This window comes from Sus scrofa, chromosome 9 (assembly GCF_000003025.6).
Source record: "Sus scrofa isolate TJ Tabasco breed Duroc chromosome 9, Sscrofa11.1, whole genome shotgun sequence".
NCBI classification, from domain to species: domain Eukaryota; kingdom Metazoa; phylum Chordata; class Mammalia; order Artiodactyla; family Suidae; genus Sus; species Sus scrofa.
This window is the reverse complement of record NC_010451.4, coordinates 27,877,031-27,898,014: the sequence shown is the minus strand read 5'-3', so window position 1 is coordinate 27,898,014 and position 20,984 is coordinate 27,877,031. Positions and strand designations below refer to the sequence as shown.

General features: G+C 37.0%; 1 protein-coding gene across 7 annotated transcripts in view; it reads left to right on the top strand.

The window, feature by feature from the left end:
• The window catches only part of MTMR2 (myotubularin related protein 2), a 110,114-nt gene that overhangs the window by 76,434 nt on the left and 12,696 nt on the right, over positions 1-20,984 (top strand). For 6 of the 7 annotated variants that reach the window (XM_003357252.4, XM_003129797.5, XM_013979304.2 and 3 more), the window contains 8 exons: positions 1,680-1,774; positions 2,195-2,305; positions 4,868-4,969; positions 6,056-6,139; positions 10,685-10,834; positions 11,851-12,039; positions 17,070-17,255; positions 20,143-20,349. In XM_003357252.4, the coding sequence (XP_003357300.1) occupies positions 1,680-1,774; positions 2,195-2,305; positions 4,868-4,969; positions 6,056-6,139; positions 10,685-10,834; positions 11,851-12,039; positions 17,070-17,255; positions 20,143-20,349 (1,124 nt within the window). The remainder of the gene's footprint in view (positions 1-1,679; positions 1,775-2,194; positions 2,306-4,867; positions 4,970-6,055; positions 6,140-10,684; positions 10,835-11,850; positions 12,040-17,069; positions 17,256-20,142; positions 20,350-20,984) is intronic. The other variant, XM_005667262.3, reaches the window with a different exon arrangement.

The window sequence follows — 20,984 nt, the reverse complement described above, 5'->3', positions numbered from 1 at the left end:
CTCATTTTTTTGATTGGGTTAGGCTGTCAGTGCTGGCTGTTACTATTGTCATTCGCCCTGGTAAGGTTCCTAGTCACAGTCTCTTGTCTACTTGGTACAAACCCTGCTGGGCATAAATTCTTTCTTCAGAGTGACTTAGCTGAAACCAGCCTAAGAAAAAATGATAAAAGACAGAACAAAGCAGAGCCTAATGATGATAATAGTAACACAGATAAAAACGCTTATACTTAGTATGGCATTTTAAATTTGGGAAGCACTTTTGTATATATTATTTCATAATTTTAGAATGAAAGGTAAGTTGGATTGAGAGGGACATATCCTTTAGTAGAATATAGCATAATAAGGTTGATTTTTCACTTCACTTGTGTGAGTGAAGAAAACTGGCTCTGGAAAGAACCCAGAAATGTTTTTAGTAACATTGAATAAAGCTTTCCCAGTTGAAGTAAAAATTCATAAGAGCGAGAAAATGTATGCAAAGCAAGATTATGTATCTTTCTATAATGATGAATTTATTTAATTTTAAAAGCTTCCCTCTAAATGAAAGATTGGAAATGCATTGGAAACAATGATTTAAAAAATGTAGCTCATACTTGAACATTCCCAAGGGAGCTATTTTGAAACTTAGAAATGTTTGTTAGAAGATCAGTCTCATTTCAGATTCCATAAAAAGCAGTTGGTCCTTCAAAGTTATGAATAAAAAAGCAAAGTCAGAAAGTTGCAGTACCTTATTGAACATATTTCATGTTCCTAAGTTTTCCCAGAAGTCCCTTGGAGGGTTCTTAGAAGTTTTTTGCTTGTAATTCTGCCTTACTTCCTTGGAACGATGAAGACTTTTTTTTTAACCTACTGACTTGCTACAATAATGACGTAGAAGGGATTTATGAATATTTTAAGGTATAAAAATTTGTCCTGGGTATTAGGAACTCTACCTTATTAAATATTATTTTGGGCTAGTGGTAATTGAGTTATCCCACTCTTAATGTATGTTTTAAAAAGCAGTAATACTGTGTAGATTCGTCATTTGTCATTTAATTAAACAATAACTTGTGATTATTGCTCCACAAAGTTTGACATCAGTTGCTTGGTTGGGAATATAATACCTTCTTATTTTACTATTCTTTTTCTAAGAAGTCATATTTCATATACATTTCATTTCCCCTACAGTATTTTTCCCATAAATACAATCAGGTCAGGAGTTTCTGATATTATATATTTCAGGTATTGTATATTTAGAGGAATGTTGACAACTAGACTGTGGCCAGAAGAAGACCAGCAAATTGGTGACGATGTAGGAACTGTGACTAGATGACTGGTGACTGTGACTTGAGATATTTGCTGTTGTTCCCCCTGTAACCTCTCCGCCTCCAGTCACTACTCCAACTGCCGCACCTGATCTGCCAGCAGGAAGTGTGGCCATCTTTGTTTCCCTGTGTCTGTCTCAGGGTCAGGGATGTCCCTCTGCCTCTTCAGCCCTTCCCATTTATTCCACATTCCTTCCCAGATTAGTGCATGGTTGGAAGCGTGGATTTGGCCTCCAAGGTCTCTTTGAATCACTGATTCCATGATTTTGGGGCATAATTTAGACTAGTAATCAGAATTCTATTAACTTTTGTTTGTGAAAAGATAAGTGTAGTTTTAAATAGTGCACAATATAAATTGTGGGCTCTTTTCCTTTTCAGCCAAAGATGTAACTTATATATGTCCATTCACTGGTGCTGTACGAGGAACTCTGACTGTTACGAATTATAGGTTATATTTCAAAAGCATGGAACGGGTAAGACTTGCTATTGGATTAGATTTTTATATGTACATCTCTTTGTTGTTTGTTCATCTTTGATCTTTTTTTTTTTTTTGGTCTTCTTAGGGCCACGCCTGTGGCATATGGAAGTTCCCAGGCTAAGGGGTCAGATTGGAGCTGCAGCTGCCAGCCACAGCAACGCCAAATCTAAGCCATGTCTGCAGCCTATACTGTAGCTCATGGCAATGCTGGATCCTTAACCCACTGAGCCTGATGGGGCCAGGGATCGAACTTACATCCTCATGGATACTAGTCTGGTTCTTAACCTACTGAGCCACAACAGAAATTCCATCTTTGATCACTTTTGATTAAAGCATTTCTAATTAAGATTTGTCTCAGCTATAATTTTACAGTATCAATTTCTCAGTTTTAATTTTTTTTCTTCCTTCCTTTTAGGATCCCCCATTTGTTTTAGATGCTTCTCTTGGTGTTATAAGCAGAGTAGAAAAAATTGGTGGTGCTTCTAGTCGAGGTGAAAATTCTTATGGACTAGAAACTGTGTGCAAGGTAACTGTTGTAATATGTATGCAGTTTTATTTAGTTTGAAAAGCTTTCTGTTAAATAGAACCTGTGTTTAGAAATTTGTCTCCGAAATATCAAATGGATTTCATACTAGAAACATCATTCTAGTAGAAGAAAACAACATTTAGGAGTAATAAAAAAAATTGATCTATTGTGAATCAGGCTTGAATTTTTTTGGACCTGGAACAAAGTTCTCTCACATTCATTATTTCATGTTGAACCTCATAAAAATCTTGAAGGGGGCGTGATTATTACCTTTAATTTACAAATTAGGAACATAAGGCTCTGAGCAGTTAAGGCTCATAATACTTTTTAGTGGAAGAACTGATTATGATATATTCACTTCTCTATTTCGAGTTATACTTTTTCTACTTCTGAAACACTCGTGGAGAAAACTCCATGTTACAGACCTTCTGCATTTTCTTATCTAACTCATATCCTTTGAATTCATTAATACTTGAATGAGACTTAGATTGTTATAGTTTTAACATTCAGTCATAGATATTTAATAGCATGTGTCACCATTCTCCTTATTAGGGCCTAATTAACACGTGTGCACATCTCAGTTCTGGGTCATTTCTTCTCTTCTGCTGTGCCAAAAAAGTAAAAGCAGTAGCATATGTATAACTTTCAAGACCTTTTCTTATGCCAGTCTTAGAAGTATTATGAATCTGACATTAAAACTAATGATTTAGTAATTATTTTTAATGTTTTTCCATTATAGTTGGAAGGGCTCTGAGAGACTAGCACATTGTCTCTTCATCACTCTGCTGTGGTCTAGGTGTAAACAGAACGTAGAATATAAGAGGACATGAAACAGGGTGACTTTGGAATTTTAATCATTTTATTTTATTTTATTTTATTTTTTGTCTTTTTGCCTTTTCTATGGCCGCTCCCGCGGCATATGGAGGTTCCCAGGTTAGGGGTCGAATCCGAGCTGTAGCCGCTGGCCTACACCACAGCCACAGCAACACGGGATCTGAGCCGCATCTGCAGCCTACACCATAGCTCATGGCAATGCCTAATCTTAACCCACTGAGCAAGGGCAGGGACCGAACCTGCAATCTCATGGTTCCTAGTCAGACTGGTTAACCACTGAGCCACGACGGGAACTCCAACATACTCAATTTTTAACTAACACTTGACTGTTGGCAAAAATTAAACATATCATAATAGGACTACAGAAGGCATCATTGATGGTTCAGTGTACTACTTTTGGGAATACCTTGAAGGGAGCAACATGTGAAACAAAATCGATCACATTTACCAATTGTTTGCATGGAGGAATACATGACAGATACATTTCTTCCTTAGTAAAATGCCCGATCCTTAACCCACTGAGCAAGGCCAGGGACCGAACCCGCAACCTCATGGTTCCTAGTCGGATTTGTTAACCACTGCGCCATGACGGGAACTCCGTGGAATTTTAATCATTTTAAATATAGTTTTTTCCATAGACCAAGACCATTATCAACAAACCCAAACATTTGTAGGGCCTCTGCTGTGGCACCTTTGGGGAGCTTAGTGTTCAACAGAGTAATTATAATAATGTCTAACAAGTTATCATTTTAGGTTCCCACACATGTTTGTTTTAAATGATGGCAGAGCTAGCATTCTAATTTTGGATCAGATTTGTAATAAAATGTTTCACTTGTTTGTGTTCTGTGAGTGCAGTGTAGTGGGGTATCTGTGCTCAGTTTCATAGAACATGGTGTCATAAAGCTATTTTGAATTCTGTCTAGGTGAAAATGCCTAAATAAAATGAATAGTCTTGAAATCATTCTTAATCCTAATTTTTTTCTTAGTGCTGTTAAGATCTCAGTAAATTGGAATGTGAACATCTCCATTCAGCCTAAGCATAGAAGACTGCTTGAGGACAAATAAGGGAAGGGAACTCTGGTCCTTAGATGTGACCATAGAGCCTGAATGATATGAACAAAACTATTTAGAGTTTCTGCCTGTAGGTGGCTGAAGAACTTGGACATGGAGTTGAGGAGGCCTTTGGGCAGAGTTTAGTTCTCTCAGTCTAGTAGCAAGAGACTTATGAAGAGAAGATCCAATGGAAATGAGTCCTGGGAAGGGGTTGTAAGTAGGAAAATGATCACCAAGCATAATGGGAATGAAGACATTTGTGAAACGGGACAACAGCTAATCAGGTTTTTAATAGGGAAATTCCTAACAGAAAATGGGCTTTCACAGGGAAAGGACATATGTTGATAGTGGGTGTCAGTCATGTAATATCATGACTTCAGATGCAGTATCTCTGATCTCCAGTGCCTACATCAGATGCTGCCTCCTTGAGTTCATAAGCAGAGGTAAATCTTCTGTCCTTGGAATTCTGCCTTGTATCTGAGTGCCTTGTGTTTATTTTTATTTCTTTCAATAAGGCGTAATTTCCCTGCCTCCAGGAACTGTTTGTTGTCTGATTTATTTTTGTATCCCAGTCATAGATCTTAACATTTTACAAGATAGTTCCAAGTTGCCGTATTTGTTCATTAAATAAAAAGTGAGTAGCAATAGGTGACTTGGATCCTAACTCTTTTCTAGGATATTCGGAATTTACGGTTTGCTCATAAACCTGAGGGGCGAACAAGAAGATCAATATTTGAGAATCTAATGAAATATGCATTTCCTGTCTCTAATAACCTGGTAAGATGTTTTCTATTTTTGAAAAACTTGTATTATAATTTTTGGTGTAGTGTGAAGAAGCTTGTCTAGGCTCTCTAGAATCTCTTTGTTTAGAATCCCACTTTACCATTTAACTGGGTATATAATTTAGGTTTAATCTGATCTCTAGGACTAGTTTTTTAAGGTACAAAATGAGAAAGGTGGACTAGCTGATTTCTAAGGTTCATTCCTGCAGATTAACATTCTGTCATCATAAGGTCTTTTTATCCAGGTTGTTTCCATAAGAAAAGCTATATGTGGTTTTCATTAGGATGTGAAATCTCCTTTTTAATTAGGAGCTAAGCTTTAAGTCTAGCAATTTTAGGGAGGAAAGGGTGGACAAATACTTAGTTAAAAGAGTTCCTACTGTGTGCTTTTAATGGTGTTAGGCCTCCTCATTTATTTTATATAAACCAACTTCCACAGTAGCTATATAGTGGTAAATATTACTCAAGATATTTTAAAGTTGAAAGCAGGAGCAGGTAAGCAGTTAACTCAGTGTCATAGTTAGTAGGTAATAAAACTTGGAATCAGTCCTGGTCTTTTGACTGGAGTTGGGATGTTTTTCATCAGAGTTGTTTATATCATTCTGTCATTAGATAAATTTTCGTTTTTGGTACACAGATTGCATGCCTCAAAATAAAAAATTTACTCAGTATGTTTTAGGAAATGTAGCATAATCTTTAAAGCTGCTTAACTGCTGTTATCTTTTATCTGTTATCAAACTAATTAATATATCAGAAGTTGTCTTTTTTATGTAATGACTCTGTTATTTGAAAGTAAACCTAAAATAGCTACCGAAGATATCTGAAGAAAATATGGTGATATGTTAGCATTTGATAAATCTTGGTGGTGGGCCTTTGTGCCTTTTTTATGTTTGAAAAATATGAAAAAACAATACTTTTTCAAAATTATAAAACAAAAGTTAAAACAACAATATAAAAAGGGATACCAATACAAAATGTCATTGCAGATAAGTTAATGAAAACCTTGGATATGATAAGCAAACACTTCTGATGCATTACCTTCCTAAATGACTTAAGCTTTAACTCTGTTTACTTCTCATAGCCTCTCTTTGCTTTTGAGTACAAAGAAGTATTCCCTGAAAATGGATGGAAGCTATATGACTCTCTTTTAGAGTATAGAAGGCAGGTAAGTACTTTAAAAAAAAATTCTGTATTGTTTTTATTACAACAAAAACTTCATGGATTGAAGTGAACAGCTTTCTGTAGTTCTGTGGTTTTTGTTGTTGTTTTTTTAATGAAGGCTAATCTTGATTTTTTTTTTTTTGACTGCCTTTCAGTTTCTTTAAACTGCTTTTCAGACTATGTCAGTGATCTTTTTAATGAATCTTTATTTACCTAAGAGTTTGTAAATAAAGCAGTTTACTTAAAAAATTAAACTAAAGGAGTTCCCTTTGTGGCTCAGTGGTTATCGAGGCCGACTAGGATCCATGAGGATGTGGATTCGATCCCTGGCCTTGCTTACTCAGTTAAGGATCCGATGTTGCCGTGAGCTCTGGCATAGGTTGCAGATGCAGCTCCAATCCCATGTGGTTGTGCTATAGGCCGGTGGCTGCAACTCTGATTCAACCCCTAGCCTGGGAACCTCCTTGTGCCACAGGTGTGGCCCTAAAAAGCAAAAATAAAATATAATAAAACTAAAGTTGTAAAATATGTTTATGATTTAATATTCTTAAGTGTTATTTGACATTATTCACTCAGATTTTTCTTTTTGGGTATCCTATAAATTTGAAAACATTTCCTAATAGTTCTGCTGCTTATAATTTATCTCTACATAATTATTTTGAATGTTTTACATTTTCACAAAGGACACACTTCTACATAAAATGTTAGCAAATCAAATCTTACAGTATACGAAAGAGATAATATGTCATGACTAAGGTGAATTTGCTTGATATCAGAAAACCCTATTAATGTGATTCACCATAATAAGAGATTAAAGCAGAATTTAGTCTTGAAATCTGTGTTATGGTATATCATTCTTGCTATTATTCCTCAAGGCACTATTTCCCAAAGAGTTCCTATACTATAATATTTAAACCATATCTAAAATAGTATGTATTTTTAACTTTTCACATGCTCACTTTACTTTCTTGAGAATGTAGGGTCAAATATATTGATTGTTTCTTGGAAATCATTAGATTTGATATTCAAAATTACATGGCACAGCAATCAGAAAATCTGTCAAATGTCTGTAGAATTATAAAAATGAAGAATATTCTTTGGGAATCTGGGAAGAACTTGCTGTCTCTTTCAGTAGTATTCAACATAGAACTTTGGAAAGCAGATGAGATAACTGTCCAGAGAAAATAAATTAATATGGAAAAGAATAAATTAAAAAGAATGACACAGATAGTGATTATACAGAGGACCCTAAAATTTGTGGGTAAGCTCACTAGAAATCGTCAAATTGCTAAAACACTAAAAATTGGTATATAGACAATGAACATGGTATTCTGTAGAAATTATCATGTGGTAGATACCTTGCTTATTAACAAATTTGGAAATCATTTAAGTCCAGTAAAGGAAAACAGAATTTATCCTCAGAACTGGAACATAAGTAACTGAGGAAAACTGTAATGCAGTTTATTTGATTGTCAGCTGACTCTGACAAGTGAATACATTAACTGAAGGGCAGTGATTTGCATGGAAAGTAGAGATACCTGCCAAAGATCAACAGTTGTCAGTATATATCTTTAGCGCTGTCCACAAAGAAAGAATATACTGACTAGCCAACTCCAGGTTTCTGCTCGGAAGGCAGTTCCTTGAGTGGAGATAGGTGTGTCAACTTCTCTACGAATGAGGAAGACAGTAACCAGCAAGGTAATTTAAGTCAGTGGTTCTGTTCCAAACCAGCCATTTTTTTTCTGAAGAATGTGACATAGTCCTAGTGGTAACAGTGGTTCTCCCTGGTGGTGATTTTTTAAGAATGTGGGAAGGGGTGAGAGAGAGATGGGGCTACCCACCTAGATTTGGGGTGGTGCACTGGGGTCTCAGGAGATCGGACCCTCTCAGCTCTGACTCCATGTTTTCTAAGAAAACTTGAGAAACTAATTTTACTTCTTATAGAAGCTTCTTTTCAGAAATTCATTCTTCTATCAAATTCCTGTAACACTTACTATATTGATTAGTGGCTAGAAGTATGAAACAGAAAGACACAATCCTGAGTGCAAAGAACATATGTTTAATGGAGGATTCAAAGAAGTACACTGGCAATCACAATATGCGGTGATGAATACTGTGATGGATAGAGCAGGTACTCCAGTGAGAAAACATGCAGCCACCTGGAAACTGAAAGTTTTTGGCGAAGGCGAAACTAGAGTGTAGAGTGGCCAGAGATCAATCCAGGGAAAGCAGGAGTTGTGAGGACCTTGCCAAGTTCCATAAAGGACTTTGTACTTTATGTGAAAAGAAATAGGTAGCCATTGCTAGTTTTTTAGGCAGAAGAATGTCATGATAACTTTTGCATCTTAAAGGGTAATTGTGGAGGCGTTGTGGAGGATAGATTGCAGAGGCACAGAAGAATAGCGATAAAGGCCTGAATTAGGAAAGTGGCAGAGAGGATTGAGGGAAATGAGCACTTTTTTCTGGCACTTTTGGATGAAAAAAAAAAAAAATCAGAGAAATTGGTCATTGATTGGAAGTAGAGGGTGAGGAAGAGGAATGAGTGAAAGGTGGTATCCAAGTTTCTTACTTGAGTACCACTTCTGTAAACTTACCAATTCACTGTACATTTTTTATTATAGCATGTAAGTGTATTTTTAAGAAACTCTATTTTTATTTCTGGGAATAAGTTAGGATCTTATCTGAACAGTTGTCTAGTATATATAAAATTGAGGAAAGCAGGAAGGAGGGAGAGATGGAGATGGCAGGCAGCAAGTTGGGACCAGGCTAATTAATTGGGATAAGTAGGATATATGGTGCTGGTGAAGAGGCAGACCGTGGCTAGGGATGGGCGGAAACTACTGACAATATTTACCATGTGGTTACTGGGAGGGAATTTTCCCTTTTCTTTCTTCTTCTTCTTCTTTTTTTTTTTAAACTTTTTAGGGCTGCCTGTGCGGCATATGGAGGTTCCCAGGCTAGGGGTCGAATTGGAGCTGCAGGTACAGGCCTACACCATAGACACAGCAACTCGAGATCCAAGCTGCGTATGTGATCTACACCACAGCTCATGGCAATGCCAGATCCTTAACCCAGTGAGCGAGGCCAGTGTTTGAACCCATATCCTCATGGATCCTAATCAGGCTAGTTACCGCTGAGCCACAGTGGGAACTTCTACCACCTTTCTTAATTATCCTCTTGGGTTTGGTAACAGCTTGAGAAATACCTTTAAAGGAGAGTACCTTCTGTTCTTTGATATTTGCTTTTTTAACAGTTTCATGAACCAGGATAACAATTTTTTTTTGAGAAATAGTGTAGTTTTATTATAAAAAGGATAGATTTGTAATGTACATGGAATTCTTTACTTCTTCCTTTGGTCAAGTTACAGTCTGTGCCACAGTTTGGTCTATAAAATGATGTTAATGAAACCTGAAGGTAGTAAAGAGAGAGTGTGTAGCAGAGGGGGAGAAAGAGAAAGGCTGTTGGCATAGTGACTGCACATAGTAGGTGCTCAGTAAAATTTGTTTAGACTATACTTTGGTTTCTTTTGATTCTTTTTCTGTTTCATTATATGAGTTGTCAGGGATAATAATGTTTAAAAAATACACACTTTTTAACCATTTAATATGATGGCTTTATTTTCTCTAGAATGGAGGATGGAAATTTTAAAGTGTCTTATTAAGTAATTCTATATGTGAAGTAGTATTCTAGTTATAAATATTGAAATATTCAAATATTGAAGGACCAAATGAGGTTAATAATTCATGTGGGTTTTTTTTTAATTTTTTTTTTTTTATTTTTAGGGCCGCAGCTACAGCATATAGAAGTTCCCAGGCTAGGGGTCGAATGGGAGCTACAGCTGCCGGCCTACCCCACAGCCACATCGACGCTGGATCCTTAACCCACTGAGCAAGGCCTGAGATCAAACCCGCATCCTCATGGATCCTAGTCGGATTCGTTACTGCTGAGCCATGACGGAAATGCCTCGTGTGTTTTTAAAAAAGTATTTCAAGTGTTTCTCTTGCCTCCTGTTTTTTGGCTTTGCCTTCTCTTCCTTGTTTTTCTAATATGTTTTAGATGAGCAACATTTCATTAGTACCTAAAATTGACTTTAGGTTGTAAGTGATGAAATGTGCCTAGCATTCTGGTGGACACTAGGTACCTGCCCTCTGACATTTCTTTGTATAATAGATGGCAACAAAGTTACTCATCCAGTCACATGTATGGGAGGGTGTTTTTTTTAAAGACAAGAATATTTTCAGTCTTACTGTTTCCTTCCTTTTCATTTGATGTATTTAGGACAGACCTAACACTTAATCAGTATGTTTACTAAGTATGACTTAGTAAGTCTATTAACATAAAATTGAGTGCGAGAATGAACACAAATCCCTATGTTAGAATGTCTCATCCTAAAAGCCTGGTTACCACAGGCTGACAGTAAGTATTTCCAACAACTTAAGAGATGGATGGATAGTGGATTTGGGAGAAGTTGAATAGGAGGCTTCTGTTCTGATGTTTTAAAATATTTTTGTTAGGTAGTACTTTGTCTTATGTTCTGTTTCACATGTAGGGAATTCCGAATGAAAGCTGGAGAATAACAAAGGTAAATGAGCGATATGAGCTTTGTGATACATATCCTGCCCTCTTGGTTGTGCCGGCAAATATTCCTGATGAAGAATTAAAGAGAGTAGCATCCTTCAGATCAAGGGGCCGTATCCCAGTAAGTGTGAAGCGGTGATGGAACTGTCTCATTGCTTTTGTACCCCACATAATGCTGAGGTTTCTGGAATTTGAAATGAGCATTAGTGAGTTGCTCAGAATTACATGGTTCTTAACTTGAAAACAAAGTTGGCTCTGTATTATTCACTATTTCTTTATCTTATACTTCTTAGGCATGGTGGTACATGCTCTTTTCCTTTAAATCCCAGAAAGAAGAAAACTTTACAAATTTATGGTGAATTGCTCATCAGATTTATCAAATTTGATACTATTTGAAAATAAAATTCATCAATTTTGATAAAATTGATGTTAATCAAATGTATGATGAATTGAAAGATGAATTTATGATCTTTTTAGATCAGCTCAAATAATTTTAGGTACAAAAATTCACAGACTCTGAAGATTTTATAGTTGGGCAGTTTTGCAGATCTAGTACTAAGACCTTAAAAGTGAAGTTTACATTGTCTCCTTTAATGTATTTTTTTCTAGAGACAGCAGTGCCAATAGTTAATGACTTTCATAAATCAGTATCTAATTAAAGAATTAGACTAAGTTTTCCACATGCCGGAGTTGGTTTGAAAGAAAGGTGATCTTTTTTTTTTTTTTTTTTTTTTTTTTTTTTTTTTTTTGTCTTTTGTCTGTTTTTTAGGGCTGCACCCACGGCATATGGAAGTTCCCAGGCTAGGGGTCTAATTGGAGCTGTAGCTGCTGGCCTACACCACAGCAGTGCAGGATCCAAGCCATGTCTGCGACCAGTACCACAGGTCATGGCAACACCAGATCCATAACCCACTGAGTGAGGCCAGGGATCAAACTTGAAGCCTCATGGTTCCTAGTCAGATTCGTTTCCGCTGCGCCATGATGGGAACTCCAGGTGATGATTTTTCATAGCAGCCTTTTATATCCTAGGCTTTGGATCTAGTTAGAAAGCAGAGTTTTATAGAGTAATGTTTTAAAGAAGAATTATTAACAGAGAAACATGTTAAATGTGTTGCCATTTTCCCCCCTCTTTTTAAGGTTTTATCATGGATTCATCCTGAAAGTCAAGCCACAATCACTAGGTGTAGCCAGCCCATGGTAGGAGTGAGTGGGAAGCGAAGCAAGGAAGATGAAAAATACCTTCAAGCCATTATGGACTCCAATGCCCAATCTCATAAAATCTTTATATTTGATGCCCGGCCAAGTGTTAATGCTGTTGCCAATAAGGTGAGATCATCTTTTAACTAGTTAAGATTATAGTTACAGTTTCATGAATCAACTTGAATTTGGTAGGAGCCACATTATAGCATAAAGAGTTCAGGCTTTTCAGAAATAAAGATGTAGATTCTCATCCTGGCTCTCCTGTTTGATAGTATGATTGAGTCAGTTAATCTTTTTAGACTTTAATTTTCGTATTTAATGAGCATCAAAACAACTAACAAGAATTGTTTTAGGGGAAAAGTAAGTTGATAAAAAATAGTGCATAGCTCTGCTTACGTATGTAGAAATAGGTGTTCAGCACCTATGAGTTTCTCTCTGCCTTCTCCAAACTGGGCAGTGAGCTTATGGCTGACTGAAGTCTGCACGGCACTGTTGTAGAAATCATGAGGTGTTCTTGGTGACCAGTGCTGCCCTCTTCTGGCAGCCCTCCACCTGTACAAGCTATTCAGACTGAAGACTTGCAGTTGAGCAGTGGTCCTGATTGCTGCTATAGAGTAAATATTGGCATTATGGAAATAGAAATTCTGATTCAGTTGACAGTCTGTAATTCTGATCAGTTTAAACTCCTGATCTACCATTGGAGAAGGAAAGAGAAGAGATACAATTTAGCTTTACAAAATTATCTTGCATGAAGTGCCCGCTATGATGCAGAGGGTTAAGGATCTAGCACTGTATCCAGGGCAGCGTGCGTTCAATCCCTGGCCCTGCACAGTGGGTAAAGAATTTGGCATAGGTTGTAGCTGTGGCTTGGGTTTGATCCCTGGGCCAGGAACTTCCATAGGCTGTGGGTATGGCCAAAAAAAAAAAAAAAAAAAAAAGTTATTTTACAGATAAGCAAAAAAAAAAAAAAAAAACCAAAACAACAAAAACAAAAAAACACAAAAAACCCAAATCATACAACATCCTACATCTTAGAGAAATACCGTCAACCCTTGGTTATACTTGCAGACCTATGTGCATACCTATGCACACATATGTTTGAAACAGAAGAATGATTACAACTTCTTTTTTTAAATTGACACTGTTTTTTTTAATGCCAGTATATACTCATCTCTAACATTTTAATGGTATGATAACTAGTAACACCAGTTGTTTCTGGACCTTTAGGTTATTTGTGTTTTTGTTTTTTGTTTTGCTGTTATAAACAATGCTGGGATGATCATCCTTTAATTAAATTATGGAGCATGAATCTAATTATTTCTGTCCTTGTTTAGTGCTTTTGAGAACATTGTGAATTCCAGGCATTCTCTGTCAAACTGTATATTTCCCCTTAAAGGAAAAATGAGCCAATGTGTATATGAAGCCGGTACCCTAGAGACTAGCATATATTTTTCTAGTAATTTCTTGTTCTCTTCCCTAAACTTATACCATGAATTAGGAGGTATGAAACTTAGAATGTTCTCGAGGATGAAAGGAGGAGGAAAGAGTATAAAGCAGAAAAAGCAGTAAGGCAAGATGTTATATTCCTCATTTTTTTTTTTTTTTAATTGTCTTTTTGCCTTTTCTAGGACTGCTCCCGCCGCATATGGAGGTTCCCAGGCCTAGGGGTCTAATCGGAGCTGTAGCCACCGGCCTACGCCAGAGCCATAGCAACGTGGGATCTGAGCCGCGTCTGCGACCCAAACCGCAGCTCACAGCAACGCCGGATCCTTAACCCACTGAGCAAGGGCAGGGATCGAACCCGCAACCTCATGGTTCCTAGTCGGATTGGTTAACCACTGTGCCACGATGAGAACTCCGAAATATCTCTTTTTTAAAAAGACTTATGTTCACTTCTTTCAATTATTGGAACATTTTTCTGATTATAAAGCATGTCATAGACAACATAAAATCTAGGAAGGCATAAAAAAAGTAAAGAATAAGTAAGTAAAGAATAAATTATATCACTAAACTTCGATATATTTTTCTCACTGTTTTTTTTTTTCTGTGCATTTATGTATTGATTATTTTGTTATCATTGTTTTTCCTCTTAATGTTATAAGAATTACTTCTTTTCATCAAATATTCTGGAAAATACTTTAATAGTACTCATTATAAAGGTGTATCATTCTTCTTCTAATGATTTTTCTAATATTGGATCTTTAGTATTTTGAACATAGCTAAAATAAATATCTTCTGTTGGCATCTTTGATTATTTTCTTAAAATAGTTTCCTAGCTATTACAATTAGTATATCATAATTTAAAACATGCATTTTTTAAAGTTTTGTTACATATTCCCAGTGTTCTTCAGAAGTTTAATTCAGTTTACCAGCTTATCGTTTTATTGAGATATGATTGACATAGAATAGTGCATAAATTTAAGGTTTAGTATAACATAGTGATTCGATATATGTATATACTGTAAAATGAACACCACAGTAAGTTTTGTTAATGTCTGTCACCTCACAGAATTATAATTTTTTTCCCTTGCGATGAGAACTTGTAAAGTCTACTGTCTTAGCAGCTTTCAAATCTACAATCTAGCAGTGTTACCTGCAGTCTTCGTGTTGTGCATTACCTCACAACTTACCTTTTAATGGGAAGTTTGCACTTTTTGACCACCTTCCTCCAATTCCCCCTCCTACCTCTCTTTTAAAATTTGCAGAAGTGTACATCCTTGTTACAGCAAATATTTTTCACCTTCACAGTAAGAACATTTTTTCTTATAGCTTCCACCAGTATGAATATGACACCTGCTTTAGCAACCATGAGTCATATCAAGAATTAAAATTTTGGTAGCTACTAAATCTTATGTGTGCCCTAACCCAATCAAATTTACTTTCTGCCTCTGCTAAAAGTAGCCACTACCCTAACTTTCATAGTAATCATGTTGTATTTCTTTATATTTTTGTTACTGAAGTGTACATCCCTGGACTCTGTAGTTTAGCCTTGCCTTTTTTTTTTTTTTTTTTTTTTTTTTGGCTTTTCTAGGGCCACCCCTGTGGCATATGGAGGTTCCCAGGCCTAGGGGTCTAATCAGAGCTGTAGCCGCTGGCCTCAGCCACAGCCACAGCAACTCGGGATCCGAGCCACGTCTGTGACCTACACCAGAGCTCACGGCACCGCCGGATCCTTAACCTGCTGAGCGAGGTCAGGGATCAAACCCGCAACCTCATGGTTCCTAGTCGGATTCGTTAACCACTGAGCCACCGAAGGCAACTCCAGCCTTGGCTTTTTAAGTGTTGTATTTGATATGCCTTTTTAAGTCTCTCTTTATCTATAGTCTTCCCCTTGCCCGTTTCCTTCTTCCTTCCTCCTGCCCTCCTTCCTTCCTCTTCTTTCTTTCTCTCTTAACCTTTCTTTGTTTATTTCTCGTTCCCTTTCCCTTCCTCCCTCCCTCCCTCCCTCCCTCCCTTCCTCCCATAGTCCGGATTTTATGGATTGTGCTGTGGTATAGTTCAACTTTTGTCTTCTAAATTTCTTTCACATGATTTCAGGGGTTTATTCAGATTCAGGGTCCACTCCTTTGGCAAAGCTATAGGAGGTATATGAGGAGGCACATAATTTGTGGCTGATTCTCCTTTTTGGGATAGCAGCAGCAGCTTAGTGCCAGGATATATTAATTCACTGGGACTGTAAAATGGTGATATTCTGATTTCATGATTTCCTTTTCAGCTGTTAGTTGAACTCTTTCTATAAAGAAACACTTTCTCTTATCTAAATTTTGGTTAACTGGAAGATAGTTCATATAGGAAAGAAAGCAGGATAAATGCTTGATTCTTTTTCCTTGTTTACCAGTTTTCCTAATAATATACTCCCTATTATCCCATGAAGATGACTAGTTTTTTTAAGTATCATTATGAATGCCTTCATTTATATATAGTCAGTTTCTAATTCATTGCAAGTATATATATATATTTTGAAATAATATTTCCCACTTTTGGTCAGAGGGAGGCTTTTCAAGTTTTCTCTTGAGTTCTTTTGACATAAAAAGGATTCAGAGAGGAGTTCTCATCATGGCACAGTGGAAACAAGTCTGGGAACCATAAGGTTGCGGGTTTGATCCCTGGCCTCGCTCAGTGGGTTAAGGATCCAGCGTTGCCATGAGCTGTGGTGTAGGTGGCAGACGAGGCTTGGATCCTGCATTGCAGTGGCTGTGACTGTAGCTGGCAGCTGTAGCTCCGATTTTAATCCTTGTCTGGGAACCTCCATATGCCTCGGGTGGGGCCCTAAAAAGAAAAAGACAAAAAAAAAAGAAAAAAAAATCAGAGAAAGCAGCAAATGATGCAGAGAAGAAAAAAAGAGCCAACATAGAAATGATAGGGCCCTAAATAAAGAGTCAAGGAATGCCCATTGTGGCTCAGCAAGTGAAGAACCTGACTAGTATCTATGTGGATGCAGGTTTGATTCCTGGTGTCGCTCAGTGGATTGGGGATCTGGCGTTGCCATGAGCTGTGGTGTAGGTCACAGATGCAGCTCTGATTCGGCCCCTAGCGTGGAAACTTCCATATGCTTCAGATGAGGCCCCAAAAAAGAAAAAAGGAAAAAAGAACTATGAAATAAAGCATTCATGACATTTTTAAACAGGAAATTACCAATCCTAAATTAGGAGTTTGGAATTAACATACACATACTACTATATATAAAGTAGATAACTAACAAAGACCTGTTGTATAGCACAGGGAACTGTACTCAATATTCTGTAATAACCTGTATGGGAAAAGAGTGCGAAAAGGATGAATATATATATATATATAACTGATTCACTTTGCTATACATGTGAAAGTAACACAATATTATAAATCAGCTATGCCCCAATAAGATTTAATTATAAAAATAATAAAGTTTAAGTACCTTGATGTTATCACATTTTATCACATTTTAATAACAGCAACAAAAGGAAGTCAGGGTGAGCGTGTATAGTCTTGTTTTCAAAGAGCATGTGGTAGAGCATGGTTTTGTAGAGTTGCGACATCTTCTCATGGAGTTTTCCTGTTCAGCAGTAATGTAATCTTTGATGCTTTTGGATGTTTTATGGCAGCGTTTCAGGGAGGTCAGCATACAATGGATGTGCATTCATTGCTGATTTCCTGTGATATTTGCTTATTTTTTCCAGGCGAAAGGTGGAGGTTATGAAAGTGAAGATGCCTATCAAAATGCAGAACTAGTTTTTCTAGATATCCATAATATTCATGTTATGAGAGAATCATTACGAAAACTTAAGGAGATTGTGTACCCCAACATTGAGGAGACCCACTGGTTGTCTAACTTGGAATCTACTCACTGGCTAGAACATATTAAGGTGACTGTATGTTACTGTTTCTTTAAACTGTTATAGAATATCAAACACGGACTTTCTCTTCTGTTTTGTCTATATTGGCTCTTAAAGTTGAAATCAAGGTGAAAGCACCTTTTTAAACAGTGAGAAAATGATAACTGCTTTGATAATTAGAACTTACTTGTAAGTTTTGGTGCTTGAGTGATTGGTTTGTATACTGTGTGTTTGGTTCCACTGTACCTCTCTCTTTCCCATCCTATCTGAATTCTTCCCATTCTTCAGATCATATTTCATTTCTTCCATGAAGTCCTCCCAGATTGCATTCATTTTCATTTTCTCGGAACTTTTCACTTTACCTACATTCCCCCCCCCCGCCCCATTAATTGGATGCTACCTTGCGCTTGATTTAATTACTCTTATGTGTCAACCAACATATATTTCTAATTCATTGAGACTAGCACAGGATAGATCATATTTCTTTTTTGTCCCCTCAGGAGCTAGGGCAGGACTATATGGTGTGATTAAAGCGCCTAATAAGTAATGGCTGCATGGCTTGTGAAAACCATTCTGGTCAGGCGCATGAGGTGAAATAGTTAAATGTAGGATACTGTTTGAACGCTAAATGTTTTGGAGACTACCATGTGAATACTAGTTGGCCTAATATTTTAATAAAATGTTTGAAGCACCAAAAGTTATTTCAGTTAATATAGTTATAAATATTTTCAGATATGGTCTAAATTTCAGTAACATAGCTTACCAAAATATAGACTTCTATAATATATATGAATATTATGAAATAAATGGAAAAGAGATTTTTTTCATCTTAAGAAGGAGCAGTTGTACTCACGTTCAAACTTCTGAAATTCTAAGACAGAATTGAAGATTGAGTTGACATAATGAGAATTATAAACTATTTTGATGATCGTTTCTCTTCTAGAAATACAGAAGCTTGAATGTATAAATATTCCAGTTAGAGAGCCCTGTCACAGTGGACTATCCATTACATTGTAAGATCTTTAAATAGAAAAGCTTAAGACTTGATTTGGAACTAACATGAATTGCTGCATTCTGTAGATTCTAGATCATTTTTTAGCAGGTACAACATTCTCTCTAAATGCTGGCTATAATAGAAACAAGTTTCCTTAGAGATAGAAGAGGTATCGTTGTGCCTGGACCACCTTTTCTTCCCTCTGTTCTCACACCCGAAGGCTTACCCTCTCTCTTTAGATCTCTGTTCAGATATCAGACTCTCAAAGCTACCTTTCCCAACCGCTCCATACAAAGTGGCAGTTCTTGACAGCGCTCCCTAGACCTAAGTGGTGCTTTTTCACTTATTGCCCACTGACATTTTATGTATTTCTTTATTTGCCCTTGGCTAGCCTCACCTAAGTAGAATGTAAACTTCCTTAAACCAGCGCCTTGTTCCATTTGCTGCTCTACCTCCAGCACCTAGAGCAGCGCCTGCCACATAGGAGGGGACTCCTATCTTTCAAATAAATGAAGGCAACCACTTTGGATAACTCTTTGTTGTCAGTTTTAACTTTCCAACTGTTTTTAATCCTTTGGGTCAGTGAGGTGTCAGTTTGGATATACATTTGAATTATAGGTGAAAGTTATTTAAAATGGGATTAGAGAAGAATGTGGACCTGGCATTTTTTTTTTTTTTTTTTTGAATGCTCACAGATGACTCTGATGCATGGTCAGGATTGAGATTGCTTAGGGTACCCCATTTCCAGATTGTGGCTACAGTTATTATCAAAGGGAGGTCATCATGAGATTCTCCAAATCTCATGCATCTTGTCCATTCAGATCTATATGTGTGTGATCATGCGGTTTTTTCAGTAAGATCTGGCCATTGTAGAGAAGAATGGGGCTTCATTGTTCAAGTTAAAGAAGATTATCCTTTTGTGTTTCTTTTTTGGTTACATCCAAGTATATGTCTAGTTTTAACTCAAGATCAACTTTAGAAAAGGTAAATTATTTTTGCAAAGAGCCCCTGCATATTAAAAAGAAACAACTAGAATTATTTTAGATACCAGTTAAATTGATATGATAATGTGTTGATCTGATGAGAATTCTTCATTCATACTGATACAAAAAAAAGCAGCCTACACTAAAGTTTTATACTGTTCTTGCTGTGTGCTATGTGATGTATCTAAGAACAGTGGAATAAATACTACAGAGCTATAGAATATTTTTTAAAATATCCAATTTTACTGCTTTCGTATTTATTTTAAGTATCATTGTTCATTGTTTTAAATACAGCTGGTATATTATTTTTATTTAAATGGATGATGTTGGAATATTTGGAAAATAGATCTCTCTAGAAATTAGCCCTTCTTTCTTACTCATACTCTTGATTTGTTTGGTGCCCAAAGAGATCTTTGGTTTGGATATTCTGTTGTATAGACTAATAAGAATCTACTCTAATGAGATTTTTCTAGTTTTAAAAGCAAAATTTATATGTCTTCTGCTTTTTACAAATGTCTTCTTTGGAAGGGACTGATGTTTTTTCTCCACATGTTATGGAGACAGTCATCTCTGAAAAAACTCTATTAGTAAATTTTGGAGTTCCCATTGTGGCTCAGTGGCTCAGTGGTTAACGAATCCGACTGGGAACCATGAGGCTGCGGGTTCGATCCCTGGCCTTGCTCAGTGAGTTAAGGATCTGGCGTTACCATGACCTGTGGTGTGGGTCGCAGACGCGGCTCGGATCCTGCGTTGCTGTGGCTCTGGTGTAGGCCGGCGGCTGCACCTCCGATTCGACCCCTAGCCTGGGAACCTCCATATGCCGCGGGAAGCGGCTCTAGAAAAGACAAAAAAACAAAAAATAAAAAACCTCTATTAGTAAATTTGGAAGAAAGAAGCCTTTAATTTTTAACAAATGTCATTTAAAAAATCTGGTTTGCAGCTTATTCTTGCAGGGGCTCTTAGGATCGCTGACAAAGTAGAGTCGGGCAAGACGTCTGTGGTGGTACACTGCAGCGACGGCTGGGACCGCACGGCTCAGCTGACTGCTCTGGCCATGCTCATGTTGGATGGATACTACCGAACCATCCGAGGATTCGAAGTCCTCGTGGAGAAAGAATGGCTCAGCTTTGGACATCGATTTCAGCTCGTGAGTAAAGAGCCTTGACTCTGTGTGTCACATGGGCATTTCACATAAACCATGTGATAACCATGTCTTTTATCCACTAGATATTCATCTAAAACTGACCCTTTATTCTAAAGGGATAAACTTCTCAAGAGAACCTTTGGGCTTGTTTTGGAAAGCGTTGGGTGTCCTGCTATGGATCTGTAGTTTGGAGCCAGCGTTAGCTGTTGGTCATGTGTCTGACCCAGTCTCTTCCACACATGGTATATAGCATTTTGTGATGTCCACCTTCAAATGACAGTTGAGGTTAGCATGAATGGTTATAGACTCACAAGGCACTTCTAGCTTTCCTTGTAAATTTAAGAAAATGACCAGAAGAGCTTAATTATCTTCCTAATTTAAAGTGGCCATGCAGTGTAGCACTACTCACACAGGAATAGTTTGTAAAGAAAATTAGGCTGAAACTATAAGAAATAACAGGAAAAAATAATAATTTAATTTGGAGTTGGGAATTAAATGGCTCTTCTGTTATCCTTCTTAAGGTACTAACACTGTAATGACCATATGTTTGGGCAAGTGTTGCAGTAAGTTTTATGGAAATAACAAATCTTTATGCCCTCTCTGTTTCTCAAAATTTATTTTGATGATGTTGTTGGTAT